Genomic DNA, 20,852 nt, shown 5'->3' on the forward strand with positions numbered 1-20,852 from the left:
AGCCTAATCGGATGCACTGAGAACTAAGGTAAGAAGCTGCACTGGAATGTAATTCAGGAAAAGATGGCATCTGTTACTGTGGAATCGAGCAAAGCCACAAAGTAGGAAATGAAGGACAAGGTTTAAATCACAGCTCTGCAGATAGCTAACTGGGTGACCTGAGGTGCAGCTCGCAGGCTCTTTGGGCACAGTGTACTCTTTTATATAAAGAAAAGAAAGATGAGAGAGTCTAGTCTTTTCCAGGCCTACCATTTTATCATTTCAGGACTAAAATAAATCTGAGACAATAAATTTGATTCCACTAATATACGTATAAGCCCCCAAAGAAATTAAAACATAGGAAAATACAAATGTGTAAAGCCAAGGAATTAAAAACTGTATTCCAAAGAAAGACTTATTTGCTGCTACCCAGTGTACCTCTGTTAGAGACACGTGGCCGCCCAGGGAAAACACTGGAGCTTGGCGTTTCCTAACAAGTGCGTGGCACGTCCTCTCTCTCCTCTCTGAGATGTGTCTGTTCACAATCCATTGGTCAACCCATCTCCATACATGCATGTGCACATGTGCACACACACACACACACACAGGAACGAGACAGGAAAGTAAGAGAAGCACCAGGCTTGGGTGTGACCAAAGAGGGACAAAGGAGACTTACTGGAGCTTCCGAGTTTTTGACCGTGACACTGGGGGTGGTAGCTCGCAGGGCTCCACTCACGCCATGGTAGTATTTGAAGCAGATCTTAGTTTCAGCTGAAAGACAAAAATAAAATGGGACTGAGAATTAGGGTATAACCTAGGAAGAGACAGCATGGCCAGAAAGGACATTTCCAGGAACTGCCCCCTAATCCTCCAGGGCCAGAGAGCCCCTCCCGGCCCCCCACGGCAAGGATGCTCCAGGGATAGCGTCATGGACGGGTCTGACTTCTCTCCAAAAAGATGCCATGAAAAATTGTATCGGCCTTAATATTTCTGTGCCCAAGTTAAATACATTACTTAGAAAGACGAGGCAATATCCATCCTGTCCCATTAGATGTTATTGCTTTTAAACCCTTAGTTCTAAGATTTGAGGTGGTTGGATGCCTACCACCAGTCTGTTTCTTCTGTAATTTCCTATTATTCCATTCATTGTAATTAATATCTTGGTAATTTGAAGGAAGACTTTGAGAAGTTATTGAAATACCTGGATGGGAAGCTTATTGCTAAACGTGTGCTGCGAAACAAGTGAATAGGTTTATAACTTGTTAATATTCCCATACTTTTGGAAATTTGGCTTTTTCCTAAAAGTGAATGACTTCTTGCAAATTATTTTTTACACATCAACAATAACCTCTTTGCAACAAAATTTGTATTTCTTCAAAGTTCTATAGATGGTAAGCAGGAAAGATACGGCTTTGGGGGATCACACTGCCTGGGTTTGAATTTCAGCTCCATTGTTTGTAATCTGTGGGACTACAAGCAAGTCACTTAACCTCGCCATATCTCATGTTCCTCATGTGCAAACTAGGACTGTGACACCTCCTTCATAAGATTTGGTTGAGCAATGGAAGTGCTAGGGTTCGGTCACATGCTCAGTTGATATTAGCGATGGTGATGAGGTGCTGACTACACGGCAGAGGTGTGGCTCTGTTACCTTCTGGCAGCCAACCTGAGTCCAGTTCATTTGAAGGTGATCTGCTGCTTTTCCTAAATCACTGTTTACAGAATTTTTTCTTAAAATTTGAAAAACGTCCCTGGCTATGTCTTGGTCCATTATGTTAATTTTGTTTAAAACAACATGAGAAATCTACAATTTGAGGTCTTGTTTCTCAAATCTAGGAATTTGTCTTTAATTCCAATATATTTTTTAAAAATGTCTATAATTTTCTTAGCATGCATTTAAAATACACTTATTATGGAAAATACGGAAAATGAAGAAAAGCATAAATAAAATAAAAAATCTATGAGATTTTCTGCATACTTGAGAGTATAACTGTGTAATGTTGAGTATAATAATTAATACTTGAGCATCATATATTGCACAGAGGTACTGCTATTTAATGCTGTACCCCACAAATATGTATGTTTCAATAAATAAATAAATAAAAGTTTGTAGATAACATTCCTTATTCTATGAAACAAGTGAATAGGTTTATAAATTATAAATATTCCTGTGTTTTGGGGAATTTGGCCTTTTCCCTAAAAATGACTTCGTACAAATTATTAAGTTCGAATTTGCTCCCTAGGATAATGGAACAAAAATTGCTAGATACCTACTCAACATCCATTCCCCCTTTCCTTCTTAATAACAGAATCTCAATTTTATTTTGGCTAATAATGTCTAGCTACAGTACTACATTGTGTAGGCTTTCTTGCAGATGTCTTGGTTGTTTGCTATTGTTTTTGGGGGTTTCTATTATATATAGCTAAACCTAAACCTAACTGATACAGAAAGATTCCTTGATGTAGAAGATAGGAAGACTGCAATATTCGCTCTTAAATTAGAAGATATAAATATTTTAAGCTTTCTCCCTTCCTGTGGCCAGATTGCTTTCCAAGCAGCACTCTAAACTTGCACCAGAAAATGTAACTCTAACCCTCCTGCAGAACCCTCATTAGCATTGAGCATTAGCGATCAAACACAAGCTTAAAAGAGAAACCTCAGTATCATTTTTATTTCATCTATTTGGTACAAGTGAGATTAAACAGTTTTTTCATTAACTATTAACTAGCCGTTTGGACCTTTTTCGACTGCTGGGTTGTAGTCAGGACTCGGCTGTCTGAATGATGCCTGGGCGCTAGGCTGCCCTTCAGTGGACGTTTCTCACTCTAGACAGTCAGGCCTTTCAGTTTCCTTCTAGAGGCCTTCTTTCTCTGCAGCTATTCTGCATATCTGCTGGTCACCATCTCAGGCTCTTGGTGGATTGTAACCTAGTTCCATCCTTGTTCTGCAAAGCACCTCACGGTTGTGCCATGTTAGGTCCATATGGCCAGATCCAATACCGTCTCAGCCCGAGAGGCAGGTTTCTTGCAGGTCAAGGATCACGAGTTACCCTGAATAATGCAGCAGACCTTATATCTAGTGAATCACATGCCAGTGCTGGTCAGTGTGTGAGCCACTGTGCCTGCAGTGCCAGTGAGATCAGCCAAATGGCCTCCCCATAAGCTCCGAGGGTGGAAGAAATGTGTAGGTTATGGCATCCTGAGCAGGCACTGCTAGCTTCCCATTCAAATCACTTCAATGCCTTTGAGCAAAAAGTTCAGGGAAATTATATACAATCTTGCATTGATTTCTATTGCCAGGTGAGCAGATTATGACATACTTTGAGCCAAGAATTCATGGAAACCTTCAAAGTGTGGTAGTCTTCTTCTGAGAAGTTGCTAGCAAAGGTTGTTTTTCTTTTTTCTTAAATAAGTATGTTAATAGTATGTCCCAGTGTTTAGAAACTTGATTATTAATGGATTTTCCTTTTATGCAACCTAAATACCTTCTATATAGTTTCAAATGACTTCCCATTCAAACTTGAGTATTAAATTATTTAAAATTTCTTCTTTTTTTAGGGGGGAGGGTGAAGGGAAGCACCCATAAATGTCAAAACACATGCAGCGATATAACATCTAAATGACACGTTGTACAGCTTTTTAAAAATCACTTCATCCCACAAAATTCCATGGGACTTTGCTCTTACTCTGGTGATGGTTACATTGAATTGATCTGTTTAATTAACGTGACACTGAGTTTTTCCAGGAGAGGGCTGGGTATTGCTTATACCTCCAGTGTCATGAAATGTAGGGTCCTCCATAAACACCTGCTGAAACACGACTAATGAACTCTTAGTTTCGTGTGATTGACTCCACTGCCTTATTACCGACCCAGGAGCAGATGCACTGTTCTGGGGGATCCTAATTCTTCACAGAGAACACACATTTTCAAAAACTTAATCCTGTATGACTTTTGGAATCAAGTCAAGTGTAAAGAAATGGCCAGGCTTAGTGACTCTTGCTCTCTCTGGGGAAAGTATCAGGCTCAAAAGCCAAGAAATATTAAAGGAATGTTAGTTATTATTTCAGATACTTTGTCGATGGAGACCTACAGTAGTTCTTTTTCTGTTTTTCTAGGTAAAATAATAATAATTCAAAAATGCTCTCAAAACCTGAACATAAGGCATCTCTGCTGTCATAGTTTCATTGTTTATTTGTAGTCATGTGTGTAGTTTAGGAAGGCACAGTGACCTGAGGAAAGAGGCTTTAGATGGAACAGATGCAAGTCCAGTTCTCGAGGGACCTCTCGTTAGTGGGTGGGGTTCACAGACCCTCTGAGCCTTTGTCGTGATGTCATCAGTGATGCCCTTGCCGGCTGTGGAAATTGCTTCATGTGCCGTGTCACGCAGAGCACATGGAGTGACATGAGAAGCACGGCACACACCAAGTGCAGCACGTGCGCTGCCTCCGTGTGATCAGCAGGGCTGTCTGATGAGTGGCTCAGGGATGTCTTCCCTGAGGGTGTTTGCCCAGAGCAAGAGGGTTGGAGTCACTCTCACCCTTCAGGAGGAGGAAGGAGGATCATAACTCCGTGCATATTACTGGCGACCTCAAAGTAGGTCTTCCAACATCGTGGTTGTATTTGCATGGCACAGAATTTATTTTCAAGTTTGGGCAGGAGTGACTAGCTCATTCACAAAGTACAGCAAACCTGAGCTTTCTACCTCTATAAATAAGTATGTTTGCAACTATAATCTTTACTTGGGGGCGTATATTCAGAAAGTACAGACTGTTTCACTTCAGTTGTAGTATCACTTAAAGAAACAAGAAAATTGTTTTTCTTTTTCCCCTTCCTGCACTCCTGTGGGGTGACTTGGCTGTGGCAGCATCTGAGACGCCAGCACACAGTGATGGCAGTAGAGCCGGACAACACAAGATGTTCAAGTGCATTTAAAAGTTATGACTTAAATTTGTCTTAACAGTTAATTAGCATTTAATATGTACCAGACCATTCATGCTATTTTTTAACTTGATCCTCACAAGTTTCTTATGAAGCATAGGCAATTATCAACCTTTTTTATGTGCTTAGCACAATGCTTGGCATATAATCAGACCTCAGTAAATGTCACCTATCATTCCCATTTCACCTCTAAGAGAAATGAGGCCAAAATTTAAGGCCACTTGTACAAGGGTATGTATATGGTTTATAGCAGAGCTAGATTTAAGCTAACACATTAACTTCATTTGGTGATTTGTCTCTCAAAATTTTTTAATAACTCAAGTTTGTTGACCAGCTAGCAAAAGTGGAATTTCACTTCCAGTAATAACGTACTAGGCAGTTCAGAGAATATCTAGAAAAGCTGGGAAAATATAGAAATAAATTTGCCTGAAGTAGGGTTGCCAGATAAAATACAGGATAGCCAGTTAAAATTGAGTTTCAGATGAACAGGGAATAAATTTTTAGTATAAGTATGTTCCAATTATTGCATGAAATACACTTATACTGAAAAGATTATCCATTATTTACCTTAAATTCAAATTTAATTAGGTGTCCTGCATTTTTTTCCCCCTGGACCTGGAAACCCTGGCCTGAAGGCACTGGAGACCTTGCCAGGCAGTGGAAAATAAAATAACGAAAAGGTGAAAACAGAGATCAGCGCAGGATTTGGGGTTGCTCTTTACTTAGGGTGTCTGTGTTGGTTCCAAAAGAAGCACTGGAGCAGCTGGGAAGCCGAAAAAACTCTTGGCAGACTTGCAGGGCTAAGGGGATAAAACTGCAGAACCCAGAGCCTGTCGAAGAGGAGAACTCTGGTAGATCCCTCATGCTGCAAGGTGGGACCCTGAAGAGCCGAGCAGACATACGGTTGAGAAATTGCCAGCCCTAGGCCTCCAGATCATCTCAAACCTCGAAATCCGATTGAAGTTATTCTGAGTTGCTAGACATAGGTCAGAAAAAAATGTAAATCGTCTCAGGAGGAAAATATCATCATCCTAAGCCTCAGATCATTTCTACAATTTTTTATTTACAATGTGCAGTTCTCAACTAAAACAGACCAAGCTCTTGCAGAGACAAGGCAATGTAGAGAAACAGGAAAAGCACCAGCGGGCAATGTGAGAGGTGCACAGGGCTTCCAGATGCCGGAGTTACCAAATACAGGCTTTGCTGAACATATTAGAATATTCAAGGAGATATAAGAGATGATTGAAAATATCAGTAAAGAGTGAGGTCTACCAGAAGAACCAAACAGGAATTTTGAATCTGAAAAATTCTTAAAAACTGTAATTTTGAAATAGTAAATCAATGGATGAGTTTAACAGCAGATTAAACAAAATAGAGAAGAAAATTTGGGAAACTGGAACACAGGTCAGGAAAAATAATTTCAGAATAAAATATGCAGAGAAAAGGAATGGAAAATATAGGACAGTGAGAAACACATGGGATGCGAGCAGGTGGTTTAAGATACGTGTACAGTCGTGTGCTGCATAGGACATTTTGGTCAACAGACTGCTATATACAATGGGGGTCCCATAAGATTACAACGGAGCTGAAAAATTCCTGTCCACTAGTGACCCTGTAGCTGTCAGGATCACAGTGCGGTGCATTACTCACCCAGGAGCAATAGGCTATAACAGAGGGCCTGGGTGTGGAGTAGGCTATGTCATCTAGGTTTGTGTAAGTGCACTCTACGATGTTAACACAATGATGACATCGCCCAATGACGCATTCCTCAGAATGCATCCCCATCATTAAGCAACGCATGACTGTAACTGGACTCTAAAAGGAGAAAGACAGGAATTAAATCTAAGAATTCTCCAAAAGTGATGAAAGACACCAAGGTGTAGATTCAAAAAGCCCTATGAATCCAAAAGGAGAAAATCGAGAGAGAGAGAGAGAGAGAGAGAGAGAGAGAGAGAGAGAGAGAGAGAGAGAGAGAGAGAGAGAAACAGTGGGATTCGGAGGAATGAGATGGCCGAAGTGCTAAAGGAAAACAGCTCCCCACACAGAATTCTGCAACTGCTAGAAACAGTCTTTAAGAACAACGTGATGGTTTTCCACTGCTGCACAGATCACACAGGTTACCAGCACAATGAGTGTCTGAATTTCACGCAAGTTTTGTCACAACCCACATGTCACAATACGTGCAGTGCAGAAACACCCAAATCTTGTGAAATAAAGCATGATCAGAGTTGATGAATTAGGTAGACACAGATCAGCACAGTGGAGAGATGCCCTCCATTGTGAAGGCACTTACTGGTGCAGAAAGAACCAAATCATCTATGCAGTGACATTCTTTAGCAAGAACAATGAAGTTAAGTCTACTAATCCTTCACCTAGAAAATAGATGGGAGACATATAAACCACATCCTCAAAATCCAGGACAGGCCATTTTAACTTAAGAAGCTACAATCACTGTGAAGGAGTCAGCTTCAATACTTATCTAGAGGTGGTAATGAAAAGGACAATATTTTAAATGCTCAAAAAGATTAACAGTCAGTGGAATAATAAGATATAAATTAAATCAAGTCTGAAGAATATTTGGTTTCAGCAAGAGGAAATAGTAAGAGCAGTACTTTTGGAAAAATAATCGGCATTAATATTATAAAACCTTAAGTCCTCTCAGTCAATCCTACATGGCAATATGTTCATTTGTATTTTTTAAAATAAAACAAACATACATTAAATGGATTTCAAGAAATAAGCAGTTGGAGAAAGGCTGTGATTTTCTTTTTTTTTTTTTTTTTTGACCGGGAAGTGTATCGCAACCCTCGGCACAGTGTGGTCTGCACCACGCTCACCCAGTGAGTGCACTGGCCATCCCTATGTAGGATCCGAACCCGTGGACTCAGCCCTACCAGGGCTGCACTCTCCCGAGTGAGCCACGGGGCCGGCCCAAGGCTATGATTTTCTGAGCAAAAGAAAAGGTGAAGGGCTTTCAAATAAATGGGATAAATGGGATTAACGTCCATTGATGAGGCATCTAACATTGAAGATGCCATTACAAATGTAAAGATTTAACATTGGTAAATTTATTTTCATTTAAAACTTATATTGCTTGTTGGATTCTTAAAGGTAGAATTTTAAAGCTTTTCATGCACGGGGCTTTGGTTCGGGACCAACACCAGGAGGAAGCAGTCACCTGTAAACACGCTTGTGCTGCTGCATTTAATTTCAGAGGCCTGTATCCGAGAACTCATTCAAAAGAAGAAAATTATGTAATTTTGAGAGCTATATTAAGTTGTACCAAAACAATAACTTGCTCTACTATATACAGCCTGAAAAAAAAAGGCATTTTTTTTGTTGTTGTTGCTCAGATGATATTGTTGTAGTAAAATATCATTAAAGTAATATATGACTCTAACTGAAAAAATAATCTTATTGTATTATGGAATGTCATGTTGATTTGTCAAAATTTTGCAGTTTAGTAAAGGTATCATCTTACTGAGATTTGCATTTCCAAAAGTCTTTATGATTTAGAATGCTGTATTATAGACTGATTATATTAATTTAAATTTAAATTAAATTAAAATTGAAAATAACTGGAAAAACAAAGTCATCAATTTTGAATTTTGAATCAGAGTAGTAGTTTGCATCTTTAAATATTTCACAATTGCCTAACATAAAAATTACCGTGTAATAAAGTCATGTCTCTCTTCTAGCTACATTATGAGCTGTCTGATTATCTGGATAAAAACAGTTAACTGCAACTTCTTTCTGAAGTAGTTGTGATAACTGGCATATTTTTTTTACATGAAGAACTGTATATTATTTGACTAATTTTCTATTTAGAGTAGAAAAGTAAATCCCATGTTAAACCTTTTAAACGGGGGGGGGGAGATGGAGGGAGAAAAGGAGGAATTGGTAAAGGGACACGAAAATCAACTATATTATATATTGATAAATTAAAATAAATTTAAAAAAAGCTTTTAAATTATAGTACCACAGCAAAAGTGATCAAAATGAACCATTATGTGAAATGACATCGGAACTTCCCAAACCCCCAAACAATCGAATAAATGTGTTTTGTTTCCTGTTTCAGTGCTCATCACCAGCATCCACCCTAGACAGAGTTTCTCATCTCTGAGGTCATTGCCAGTAGAGTTAGAGGCAATTAGAGGTCTCCCCTTCCTGCCAGGATGCAGTGGTTGTAGCCGATCGATGCTTCTTTTGCTAACTAGATGAGCTGACTCTGACACAGTGTTTGAAGGCACCGTAGAGCAACTGGAGCCACAGGACTAGACATTCTGAATGGGGGTGTGGGGCGCTGATGAGAGGAGCTGATGGCCACAGCCCCTTCTCCCTGGGGGCCGGCCACGTGGGGCCAGAGTGACCGCAACGGAGATCACTAACACACAGCTGATCCCTTCAGATGTTTGTCAAATCCTGCAGCTTTAAGGGCAAAAGACTAAACATCTAATCCTGAAAACATCTGAAAAGTAGAGGAAAACTTTCCACCACTTGGTATTGAGGAGATCTGGCAGGGAAGATCCCCTGGAGCAAACCCTTGGCTCTCAATGAAAGCCCTGGAGAGGGGTCCCCAGGAACAGGGTGCACCAGAGGGGACCCAGGCTTACCCGACTGGATGGCCCGTTGCTCTCTCGCTGGGCAAGGGCCCACTGAGGAACGCCGTCACTGAAGTATCGTAATGTTTCACACCCCATGGATGGCAACTGATTAGAGAGTTACCAAGCTCAGCCAGGGACAAGCAAATGCCCCAAAGAGAGAAAGAAAGTGAGAATAGGATCCTGATGATAAAATCAATGGGGAAGGATTTTTTTTTTTAAACTATGATTTATATATGCAGAAAATGGATAAACAAATGTAGACTTTGCCAGAAAATTAGATTTGACAGAAAAGAATCAAATGGGGATGTTATTATGGAAAAACAGAAAAGGTGGAAATAAGAACTTAATCCATGTGTTTAGCAGCAGATCAGATATACCAGAAAGAGGGTTAGTAAGCTGGAAGGTGGGTCAACAGAAAATATCCAGATTGAAGGAAGAGAGAGAAAAAGGGATGGAAAACGAAGGAGGAAAAGGTGACATGGAATGACGTATGTGCCTGGAGTCCAGAGAAATGGGTGAAGCAGCTTTTGAGGAGGTGAGAGCTTGTTGTCAAGCCTAAGGATGAAAACAGAAGCCTCCTAAGCACACACAGGTGAACTGCTGAAGCCCAAAGGCAGAGAGAAAAGTCTCAAAATCTTCAGAGGGGAAAACCCGTAAACTTCAAAGCAATGACAGAAAGACAAACCCCTGACTTTTCAGAAGACAGAGAAATGACATTCCTAACTGCTGGAGAACATCACGGCTAACGTAGAATTCTATATAACTCCTGAAATTATTCTTCAGAAGTGTAAGCGAAATAATGATGTTTACAGAAAATCAAAACCTGAGCGGGTCTATCACCAGCAGGCCCGCACTAAGAGAAATACTAAAGGGCGCACTTACTGCTGAAGAACAAAATGATCCCAGACAGAGACACAGACGCGTGAGACGGATGAAGGGGACGGGGACAGGCTGAAGTGTGAGTGCGGCTCTGCTTCTTGATTTGGGGGTGCTTACATCAAAGTTTCCTTTCTGAAAACTCAAAAGCTCTGCACTTAAGTCTGTGCACGTTTCTATGCGTGCATTGTTATTCAGTAAGGATTTCACCCAAATAAAGCAAAATAAAAGCTGCTTAGAGGAAAATTTAGAGTCTTATTGTGTATGGCTGAAAACCAAGGAGCTAAGCAGCCATCTCAAGAAGTTAGAAAAAGAACAACAAATTAGACCCAAGGAAAGTAGAAGTAGAAAGAAGGAAATCGTAAAAAATAAAAATAAGAGCAGAAAGCCATTAAACAGGAAACGTACACAGAGGATACGAAAACCACAAGTTGGCTCTTTCGAAAGACTGAAATACGAGATCCCCGGTGAGGGAGACAGAAGGCGTGGAGACGGGAATGAGACATGCAGGGGCGCCCGCCACTGGCGCGCTGCAGCCCCCGCTCCCGGGGCGCCAGCTGGGCCTTCCCAGCATTCAGCTTCAGGTCAGGTCCCAACAGTTTCCCCAAGGCCAGGAGCAGGAGTGGCAGTAACGTCATCACTATGGAAAGTAGAAAGTGTGGCTCCTGGCATGAAGGGAGAAAGTCCAGATGGAGACCTTCGTCACGCCCTGTGCCGACTACAGATGTCTCTCACCAGCTCTCGACCTGATGGAGGGTGTTTCAGAGTCTTTTTGGGAAGTAAGTATCTTTCTTAGATATTAACCAACGTTTTTCCAGATTAGTGGCGCCAAGAAACACAAGGATATGTTGCGACAAAAGTGTAAATGTATGAGTGGTGGGGTTTTGGGGTATGTGTGAAGGGGAGAGAAAAAAATCTCAACATGACCTTCTAATTGAACAGGGAGAAGGCTTTGAATATTACCTTCTTAAACTGTATCAAAATGAGAACTATGAAGGAAAGTCAGGTGGCTCCGTGAGAAGGGATGGCTGGTAAACGGGTGTCTCAGTGAAGAGGGTCAGAGCTCAAATCCACAGCTATTCAGGAGATTGAGAAGGTTCCACAGTCCTTTGGGCTACTGGGCTACTGGCCATGGTGTTGACCACACACAGGTCTTAGGGGTGGTAGTAAAGGCAAGGGACCCTTCTGAGGTGTGGTCACCGGACATGCTTGTGACCTTACTTAAAAGGCCTGATGTGTTACCAGCTCCAGGGCACGGTCCACACAGGAGTCTATGGGAATGGGCCTTCTGGAGGAGTGTTAACACGGAGAACCACGTTTCAGTCTCGCAGGACAGGTGTGATCCCTAGGGAGGGCTTCTCGGGCAAGGAGGTACAGGAATGCAGCCTAGTAGGTGGCCTGTCTATCCCTGGATTCCCCTTCTCCTCTCCCCTGCCCAGTTTTCCCTCACACTCTAGGAGACACCAGGAAGCTTCCTTATCTATCAGACGCTCGGCCAGGACTAAATTTGTCAGCAGCTACAGGAGGGGCTGAACAGCTTGCAGTTCCCAGTCTTGGGAGAGCCAGCCTGTTTTGACTCTGGCACATAGGGCATGGAAACCCAAAGCAAGTATAAGAAGCCAGTCCACCTGGCACGCTGCATATGGAACAGGCAGTGCAGTTACTGCCTAGGGCACAGTGGCTGGATGCCAGGTCCCTGTATGGGGCCTCTGACACTGAAATGACAGCCTTTACAGCAAGCAAGCCTCTTACCTAAAAAGGGACATGGTGCTCCTTTAGTGTGGGGTTTCTTGAAAAAACTAATACACATATTTGTAGGTTTGGAATTGTTGCCCCTTGGGAAAAACTTTGCTAGTTTGGAGGCTCTGGCCTTGAATACTGGCTGAGCTGAGGAGGCTGTCCAGGGTGGGTCTGGGGGCACGGAGACTCTGTGATGAGCAGGCTAGTGTCATGCTACTAGAGGAGAAAAAGCTAGGAAGGATGTACACATTTCACCTTGCAAAACCCGGAAAATAGAGCCTGCCTCTCCACAACAGGTCTGCATATGCAGGCCACGTGGCTCAGCTGGAGATTACACCCAGGGCTCTCTAATGTGTCTTCTGCTGGGTAGGCTCAGAGATGAGCATCTATCAGATGAGCAAGGCCTGTCCTGGATGGAAGTGCAGGGATGGAGAGGTGATAGGAGCTCTTGCTCACATGGGAGGTGACCACAGGAGTTCTTTAGTTCAAGCTACGAGAGCATAGAGAGCATAATTAATTAGAAAACAGTCCTTTTCAGACACAGTCATCGGATGTTAACTATTTCCTTACTACTACACTTCTTAGAATCCTGGCTTATGAATCTTCCTATTGTGCATTCAGGTTAGCTTGGGCCTGCTTGCCAGTGTGGAGCTTTCTGTAAGCTGTAATAGAGCTCCCTACACCCTCATAACGTATGCTATCTGCTTCTCTAGAATTGCTTGCTTAACCTAAGTAACTCCATTTTGCCCCATCTGACCTGCAGACTACCCCCCACTTCTGCATGAGAAACCGTTGACCTTCTCATAGAAACAAAAGCCATTGCACAGAAACAGGAGCCACACACAGTGAACTATTACATGGGAACAGGAACCATACACAATGAAAACTTGTGTGCTCGGTTGTTCTAACGGCTCATTCTTGGCCTCTGTGACCTAGCTCCCTAGCTTGCTTTGTGCACCTGGATAAACCCATGTGCCAACGGAATGTAGTTTTTGCCTTTAAAAACCCCACAGGACCAAGGCTGGAGGCCACTCTTTCTTGGTTGCTCCTTGGGAGACGGACGCTGGCCAGCTGGAGTGAATAACCTGCCCTTTTCTGCATGAGTGGCGTGTAAGTGCATTTCTTGTGGGAGGGTGCCCCACAGCATTTTGGAGGCCCCAGCGAGATTCTTTCTCTTGTGAGTATATCCCTCCCTGCACTTATCTCCTAGGAGAAGATAGAGAAGCTGTTCCTCTTCTTCTCCCTGGAGGCAGAGGGGGCACTTTACTCTCTCCCCAGGTAGGTGAGATCTCAGTAAGGGATGGTGCACTGATTGTTGGACTTAGTGGGAGGCTGGATGCAGCATTAACCCCCCTAGTCCTTGGGCTCCTGAGATGTCACTTGGCCTAGTGGTAATTTAGATTTGGGTTTGGGACTTGCAAGTCAATAGGAATTGTGTTTCTGTGTTTCTTATTTGTGATTGTTGTGTCTGTGGATTTCTTAGAGTAATTTTTGGACATGGTCTCTGTCTTTTTTGTGCTGCAGGTTGTGTGTTTTTGTGTGTCATTAACTGTGGTCTTATCTAACAAATGGGACAAAATTACTCCAAACAGGTCTGTGAGACAACCCCCTTACATACAGGTTTGGATTGATATAATCTCTGACAAGCTGTCATGACTAAAAAGGTGCCTTAAAAAATGTCCCAAGGTCAATGGAAATAGAATACCACCTGTGCTTTGACTAAGCCTTCTCTTCCAGCTTCTCCAAAGAAAAGCACCTCCCATACTCTCTGACGCCTCTGAAGACCCAAGGCACCTTTAAAAATTGAAAATAAGCTAAGAGTATTTCCTTTAATAATTTCTTCTTCCTTCACTGGAGAAGATTTAAAAATTTGGGGAGGTTGATTATAAGGTAAACAGCAGTAGTTCATAACAGCAATGATTTAATCTCTGAATATACTGTAACCAAAGAAAAGAATTTGAAAAACTGTTGTAGGACTGCTAGATTAGTCCCAGAATGTCAACCTCATTTTTGGTTTATTGGCTTTTGTTACTTTATGTCATGCTGACCTTATTGTTAAACACAGGTTTGTTTGCATTCTTTCCACTCATGGAGAAAATGGGGAAAACATTACTTTTAAGTTGGTTGAAAGCATTAACTGACAAAATACCTCAGAAAAATGTAAATTAGGCAGCTAAGATAGCATACTCTGTTCATTACTTTAAAAAATATATACAGCCTTATTAATGCCACAGTGTAACAGTTGTCAGAGTCAACATTTAGGTAAATATAAATAAAATATTTAAATGGTAGTGTAAATAGTTTTCAGGGCATACATATAGCTTTTTCCTAAAGAATTGCTCTGGCAACTTTGTTAAAAAACAATTGACCAGAACTATGGGTGTATTTCTGGACTTTCTTTGCCTGTTTCCCATACTCAGAGCAGCACTGCCCCTCCCTGATGTTCCTCCAACCACCCTCTCGCTCCCCCACCTGATCCTTCCCTCTGCATACTCAGAGTGGCACTGCATATCAGTCCTCTCCCTGCCATTTCTCCAAAACCCCCTCTTGCTCCAACATGCTCCCTTGCCTACTGGAACTCCTCAATACCAGGCTCCCTTCATGGTTTACAACTGGAAAAATCAAAATCCTTCTTTCTCAGAAAAGCCTCAGGGCCCCATGTCCCTCCTGGAGACTGTTTTCTTTACCCGCCAGCCTACATGGGATGATTGTCAGCAGCTCCTGCAGACTCTCTTCACGTCAGAAGAATGCAAGTGGATCTGGAGGGAGCCCTGAAAACAGTTACTGGTCACGATGGCTGACCCTCTGATGACCCTGTTCACCTCGAACGCGTGTTCCCCTCTAACAGACCTGGGTGGGACCCAAAGGCTGATCAAGGTAAGGGGGCTCTCAACCTGTATTGCCAGACTCTCCTTAGGGGACTCCACACAGCAGCCTGGAAGCCAACTAACCTATCAAAAGTAAGTGAAACTATTCAGGGACCAAATGAAACGCCTGCCACTTTCCTGGAATGCCTTATGGAAGCTTACAGTACCTACACTCCTGTGGACCCCGAGACCCCAGAAAACCAGCAGGTGATAAATATTGCCTTTGTTACCCAGTTAGCCCCAGACATTAGGAGAAAGCTTCAAAGACAGGAAGGATTTAAAGGAAAATTGTTATTGTTATCTGAGCTGGTTGAAATTGCCCAGAGGGTCTTTAATGACAGAGATAGTCCAGAAGAGAAACAAACCAAAAAGCTAGATCCTAAAGATGCCTTCTTCAGCCTCCCACTGGCCGAAGTAAGCCAACCTCTCATTGTCTTTGAATGGACTGACCCTGGGGGGAGGATATTCTGGACAATTAACTTGAACTTATCTCCCCCAAGGATTTAAAAATTCCCTAACCTTATTTGATGAAGCCCTTCAGCCTGTTTGTTGCCAAGATGCAAGGCATTGCCAAGGGGGTGCTCACTCAAGCCCTGGGACCATGGAAGAGGCCTATCACCTACTTCTCCAAGAGGTTGAACAGTGTAGCTGCAGGATGGCCAACCTGTCTCCGAGCCTTAACGGCAACTGCTTTACTAGTAAAAGAGGCCAACAAGACATATGCTTAGTGGCCCCCCACTCTGTACAGACTCTCTTACAAAGTGCACCTGAACATTGGCTCACCAACTCCTGCTTCACCCAGTATCAGGCTTTACTTCTAGATCAGCCCCTAAAAACCACAGCTCTAAATCCGGCTACCCTCTTTCTGGATGATGGCCCAACCAAGCCTGTCCATGACTGCCTCGAAACAATCGAGACTCTCCAAGGCCTCTGGCTGGACCTGACTGATGTGCCCTGGACAGAGCCTAATGAAATGCTGTTCACTGATGGAAGCAGTTTCATCTCCAATGGAATCAGGTACGCCGGGACAGCCATGGTAACTTTAGATCAGGTCATTTGGGCTCAAGCTTTAAGCCAAAAAAGATCTGCTTTAAAGGATGAACTCATAGCCCTAACAAAGGCTTTAAAGCATGGAAAAGATAAAAAGTACTAGCCCTCCTTGAGGCCATATGATATCCAAAAAGAGTGGCCATCATTCGTTGTTCGGGGCACCAGAAAGATAACTTGTATGAGACCCAAGGCAATGCTGCTACAGATTTGACTGCCAAAGAGGCCACATTAAAACCAGTGGGGCCTGACTCTTTAATAGTCGTTCCAGGACCTCGATTGCTACCAACTCCCCATTATACTAAAGAAGAAGTAAAATATGCTAAGATCTTAACAGCCTCCAACAATGCCATGAATTAGAAAATTCTGCCAGACCACAGGATTTATTTGCTACAGGCTCTAGGCAGATTGCTGATTAAACAGATACATCAGGGAACACACCTTGGATCCACAAAATATTATTTCACCCAAAATCTTGACAAAATAACAAAAGACATTGGTATCAGATATGAAATTTGCTCACAAGTAAATCCAGGGCCAAAATCAAGGCTGCCCATTGGAACCAGAATGCAAGGAACCAACCCTGGTGAGCACTGAGAAATTGACTTCAATGAGGTAAAACCTGGACAATATGGGTATCACTACCTTTTGGTGTTCGCAGGCACTTTTTCTGGATGTGTAGAAGCCTTTCCTACCAAAACTGAAACTGCTCAGATAACACTAAAAAAATTGTTATGAGAAATTGTCCCCAGATTTGGCCTTGGGGTCTGACAATGGCCCGGCTTTCATAGCCCAAACTCCCCAATTATTAGCTAAAACATTAAAAATAAATTGGAATTTACATTATATTTATAGGCCACAAAGTTCAGACCAGGTAGAGTGAATGAATCAGACTTTAAAAGAAACACTTATCAATTTAAAACTAGAGACTGGCGAGAACTGGGTGAGCTTCCTTCCCTTTGCTCTCCTAAGGGCTAAATGCACCCCCTACATACAGGAATTACACCCTCTCTGTTGCCCCACCTCAGAGATGATAAACTTGCTGAAATCACTAACCATAACCTTCTTCAGTCTATGCCAGATTCACCCCTTAGTCAGAGAGGCCTACTCACCGACAAAAGCAATTGATCAATTCTGCAAAAAGGCCTCCTAAAATTTGAGAGGGGTTACAGTGAATCTATTGATCAATTTGGGAAAAATTGACATCTTAACAATATTGTCTTCTAGTCCATGAACATGAAATGTCTCTGCATTTATTTAGATTGTCTTTAATTTCCATCAGCAGTAATTTGTAGTTTTCAACAGGCAAGTCTTGAATGCTTTTGTTAAATTTGTTCCTACACATTTTATTCTCCTCAATGATATTGTGAATGAAATTGTTAAGTTCATTTTCAGACTGTTCATTGCTAGTATATAAAAGTACAATTGCCTTTTTCATTTTAATCTCAGGTCCTCAAACTTGCCAAACGTGTTTAGTTCTAGTAGCTTTTTATATGGATTCCTCAGTATTTTCTACACACAAGACCATACCATCTATGGATAAAAACAGTTTTACTTGTTCCTTTACAATCTGGACCTCCTCCTCTGTCATGAGCTGACTGGCTAGCATACAATGCTGGCCCCATACAATGCTGCATAAAAATGACAAGAATGGGCATGCTTGCCTTATTCCTCAGTTTATGGGAAAAGCACCGAGTTATTCACCACTAAGTATGATGTTAGCTGTGGGCTTTTGTAGATGCACTTTATTAGATTAAGAAAGTTGCTTTCTATTCCTAGTTTATTGAAAGTTTTTCCAATTAAATAACAATTTTAAAATGTAAAGTGCTTTGATAAAAAGATTTACAACAAGTGGTCAATCTGACAATGTTGTAAAAAGTCAATTTTTCCCTCTTTGCTGTGGTCATTGTGTCCTACACAGAGGCTGAACCTATCTGAGTGCACAGCAGCAGCTGCACCCATATATCCCTACAATCAGACTAACAAGGCGGATTATATATGGCTGTAGGAAAACCTGTTGTTTCCATACCAACCATTCAGGTGTTATTAGAAACAGCCTTGCATTAGTCAGAAAATATATTAAGGAAAGAAAAGAGTCACATAGTAATAATAAAAATTGGTTTGAAAATCTTTTTCCTGGTCACCCTGGTTAACGAACAATCAGTCAAACTCCTTGTTTTACATTCTAAGTACAACAAATTAAGTACCAATGAATCAATGATTTGATTCCTTCCTAAAGAGGGGTTGGGAATGAGAAAGAGCTCCCTACACCCTCATAGCATACGCTATCTGCTCCTGTAAAATTGCTTGCTTAACCTAAGTAACTCCATTTTGCCCCATCTGACCTGCAGACTACCCCCCTTTCTGCATGAGAAACCGTTGACCTTCTCATAGAAACAAAAGCCATTGCATAGAAACAGGAGCCATACACAGTGAATTATTACATGGGAACAGGAACCATACACAATGAAAAGTTGCATGCTTGGTTGCTCTAACGGCTTATTCTTGGCCTCTGTGACCTAGCTCCCTAGCTTGCTTTGTGCACCTGGATAAACTCGTTTGCCAACGGGATATAGTTTTTGCCTTTAAAAACCCCACAAGACCAAAGCCCGATGCTACTCTTCCTTGGTTGCTCCTTGGGAGATGGATGCTCGCCAGCTGGATTGAATAAACTGCCCTTTTCTGCACGAGTGGCGTGTAAGTGCATTTCTTGCAGGACGGTGCCTCACAACGCTCCTGCCTGTCTTCTTAGACCTGTGGAAATTTCCATTTCACATGAGTGTTTCTCAGCACACCATTCTGTGAGGCGAACGTGATAACCACTACACTACGGAAACCTTCAGCACACCATTCTGGACCCATGAGATGGGCGTTGGACTCCCCTCAGTCGAAGGGACTCTCCTGCCCTCAGTCGGGCAGCAGCGTGCTCACCACATTCTTCTTTTTGCTCTTCTAATGGGCCTTAGAGCTCTGGCAGCACACGAAAGCCTCTGAGAGGTTCAGGTAGAGAGAGCTGCAGGGGCAGAGGCCCACAGAAATCCCACCAGGAGGCAGCAGCCAGGAGCCATGCTGGGGACTGAAGGAAAGGTCTTGTCCTGCATGCAGCCCTGGGAAGGGGGCTGGATCTTCTTTCAAGAATGGGTGAATTTGAATTTGCTTTGTGGGTGTCTAAGTCAGTGTGGGCTGCTGTAAAAAATACCTTAGACTAGGTGGCTTAAACAACAAACATTCATTTCTCACATTCTGGAGGCTGGGAAGTCCAAGATCAAGGTGCTGGCAGATTTGGTTCTTTGTGAGGGCTCTCTTCCTGTTGTGCAGAGGGATGCCTCCTGCTGCACCCTCACATGGCACACAGAGATCCTCTTGTTGTAAAGGCATTAGTCCTAACAGAAGGGCCCACCCTCTTGACCTAATCCAACCCTAATCACCTTCCAAAGGCCCCATCTCCAAACACCATCACATTGGGGGTTGGGGCTTCAATATACAAATGAGGTTGTAGGGTCACTGTGGCCACTCTGAGTGTGCCAAAGATCCAGACTTCCTTTCCGATGTTTTAATGTCCATTTTTTACACTGAGTTTGCCTGAAATGTATTTTTCTCCAAAAAAGTACACAATTGACTGATAAGGCTGTAGAAAGGGTGAGGTCTAACTATAGATTATTTTGACTATTTTTTCCTTGTTCCCATACTCTTTTTGCCTTTTTCCTTCTATTATTGATTATTTAAAAAGGGTTGCTATAATCTACTCTTCCCTCTCTGAAAAATATTTCATATTCTTTTAATACTTATGTTTTTTATTGCTAAAGGGTTAGCCAGGCCTTAAATGTTTAATTTTCACTAGAAGTTCAGGTTCTGTGTTATAGAAAATTCACTCTGTAAAATAAACTTTTTTTTTTCCCCAGGAGAGAAAGACAGATCAAGTTTTAAATATAAGGAACAGAAGTCCCAAGAAAAGTTAAATATAAGGAATAGAAGTCCCAAGAAAAGTTTGAATTTTAAATATAAGGAATAGAAGTCCCAAGAAAAGGCTGAGTTCAAATTTCTAGATGTTGTGTAAAAGTCAGAGTGTTTCACACACCATCTCGGCAGAGCATGCGGTGATTATGACTGTCTGTGTTGCATGGACATGGGAGGCGCAATGACTCAATTCCTCCCTCTGCTTTGAGTTATAAGCTCCTAGGCCGTACTTAACCTGGAAGAGGCTGCAGCTTCTTCTGGTGAAACTGAAACAAAGATGATTTTCTCCTTTTTCCTTTCTGCTTTTTGTCTGCCCATGTCCCTCAGGTAGCTCAGCTGGCAACAGCAGTGCAGGTCTAAATATGGAGGGGGTTCTGTAAACTCTGGTTTTGCTTGAATAGAGGGAAATAGGCCTGAGATTAGCAGTCGCTGCAATGGATGAGGGGTTGTTTGTGTCTATATTTCATGGGTGTTGGAGGGTTTTGCAATATTCTTGGGTACCATATCAACTCTGGAGTTTTAGAAAGGGGGATACGCAAGACAGTGAAGTCTGTATTAATAAGATTTGGAAGGAGGTTTGTACATTTTTTTATTATTTGGACTCTGAACTTTCTCCTAGTTGTCCAAAGCTGGTGCGGACAACGTAGCTGGCATCATTTGAAAATGGCCTTGCAGTTGACTAGAGACTGGTTTTGGCTGATGTCAGAAAGTCCTGGGGTAACCTGTGAACTGTGCTCAGGTAGGTAAAGTGCACAGGAGCAGGGACAAGTCCCCAGGAAGGCACATATAGTGTGTGGGCAGGGCTTCCTGACACCCTGGGGATCTGTGTCCCCACCAAGGACA

The 20,852-nt window shown here is 42.3% G+C and overlaps 1 protein-coding gene across 1 annotated transcript in view; it reads right to left on the minus strand.

Moving 5' to 3' along the window:
• HECW1 (HECT, C2 and WW domain containing E3 ubiquitin protein ligase 1) overlaps positions 1 to 20,852 on the minus strand; it is a 241,863-nt gene that overhangs the window by 203,041 nt on the left and 17,970 nt on the right. The window contains exon 3 of the mRNA XM_063114547.1: positions 656 to 750. Within this exon, the coding sequence (XP_062970617.1) occupies positions 656 to 750 (95 nt within the window). The remainder of the gene's footprint in view (positions 1 to 655; positions 751 to 20,852) is intronic.

This window comes from Cynocephalus volans, chromosome 11 (assembly GCF_027409185.1).
Source record: "Cynocephalus volans isolate mCynVol1 chromosome 11, mCynVol1.pri, whole genome shotgun sequence".
NCBI lineage: Eukaryota > Metazoa > Chordata > Mammalia > Dermoptera > Cynocephalidae > Cynocephalus > Cynocephalus volans.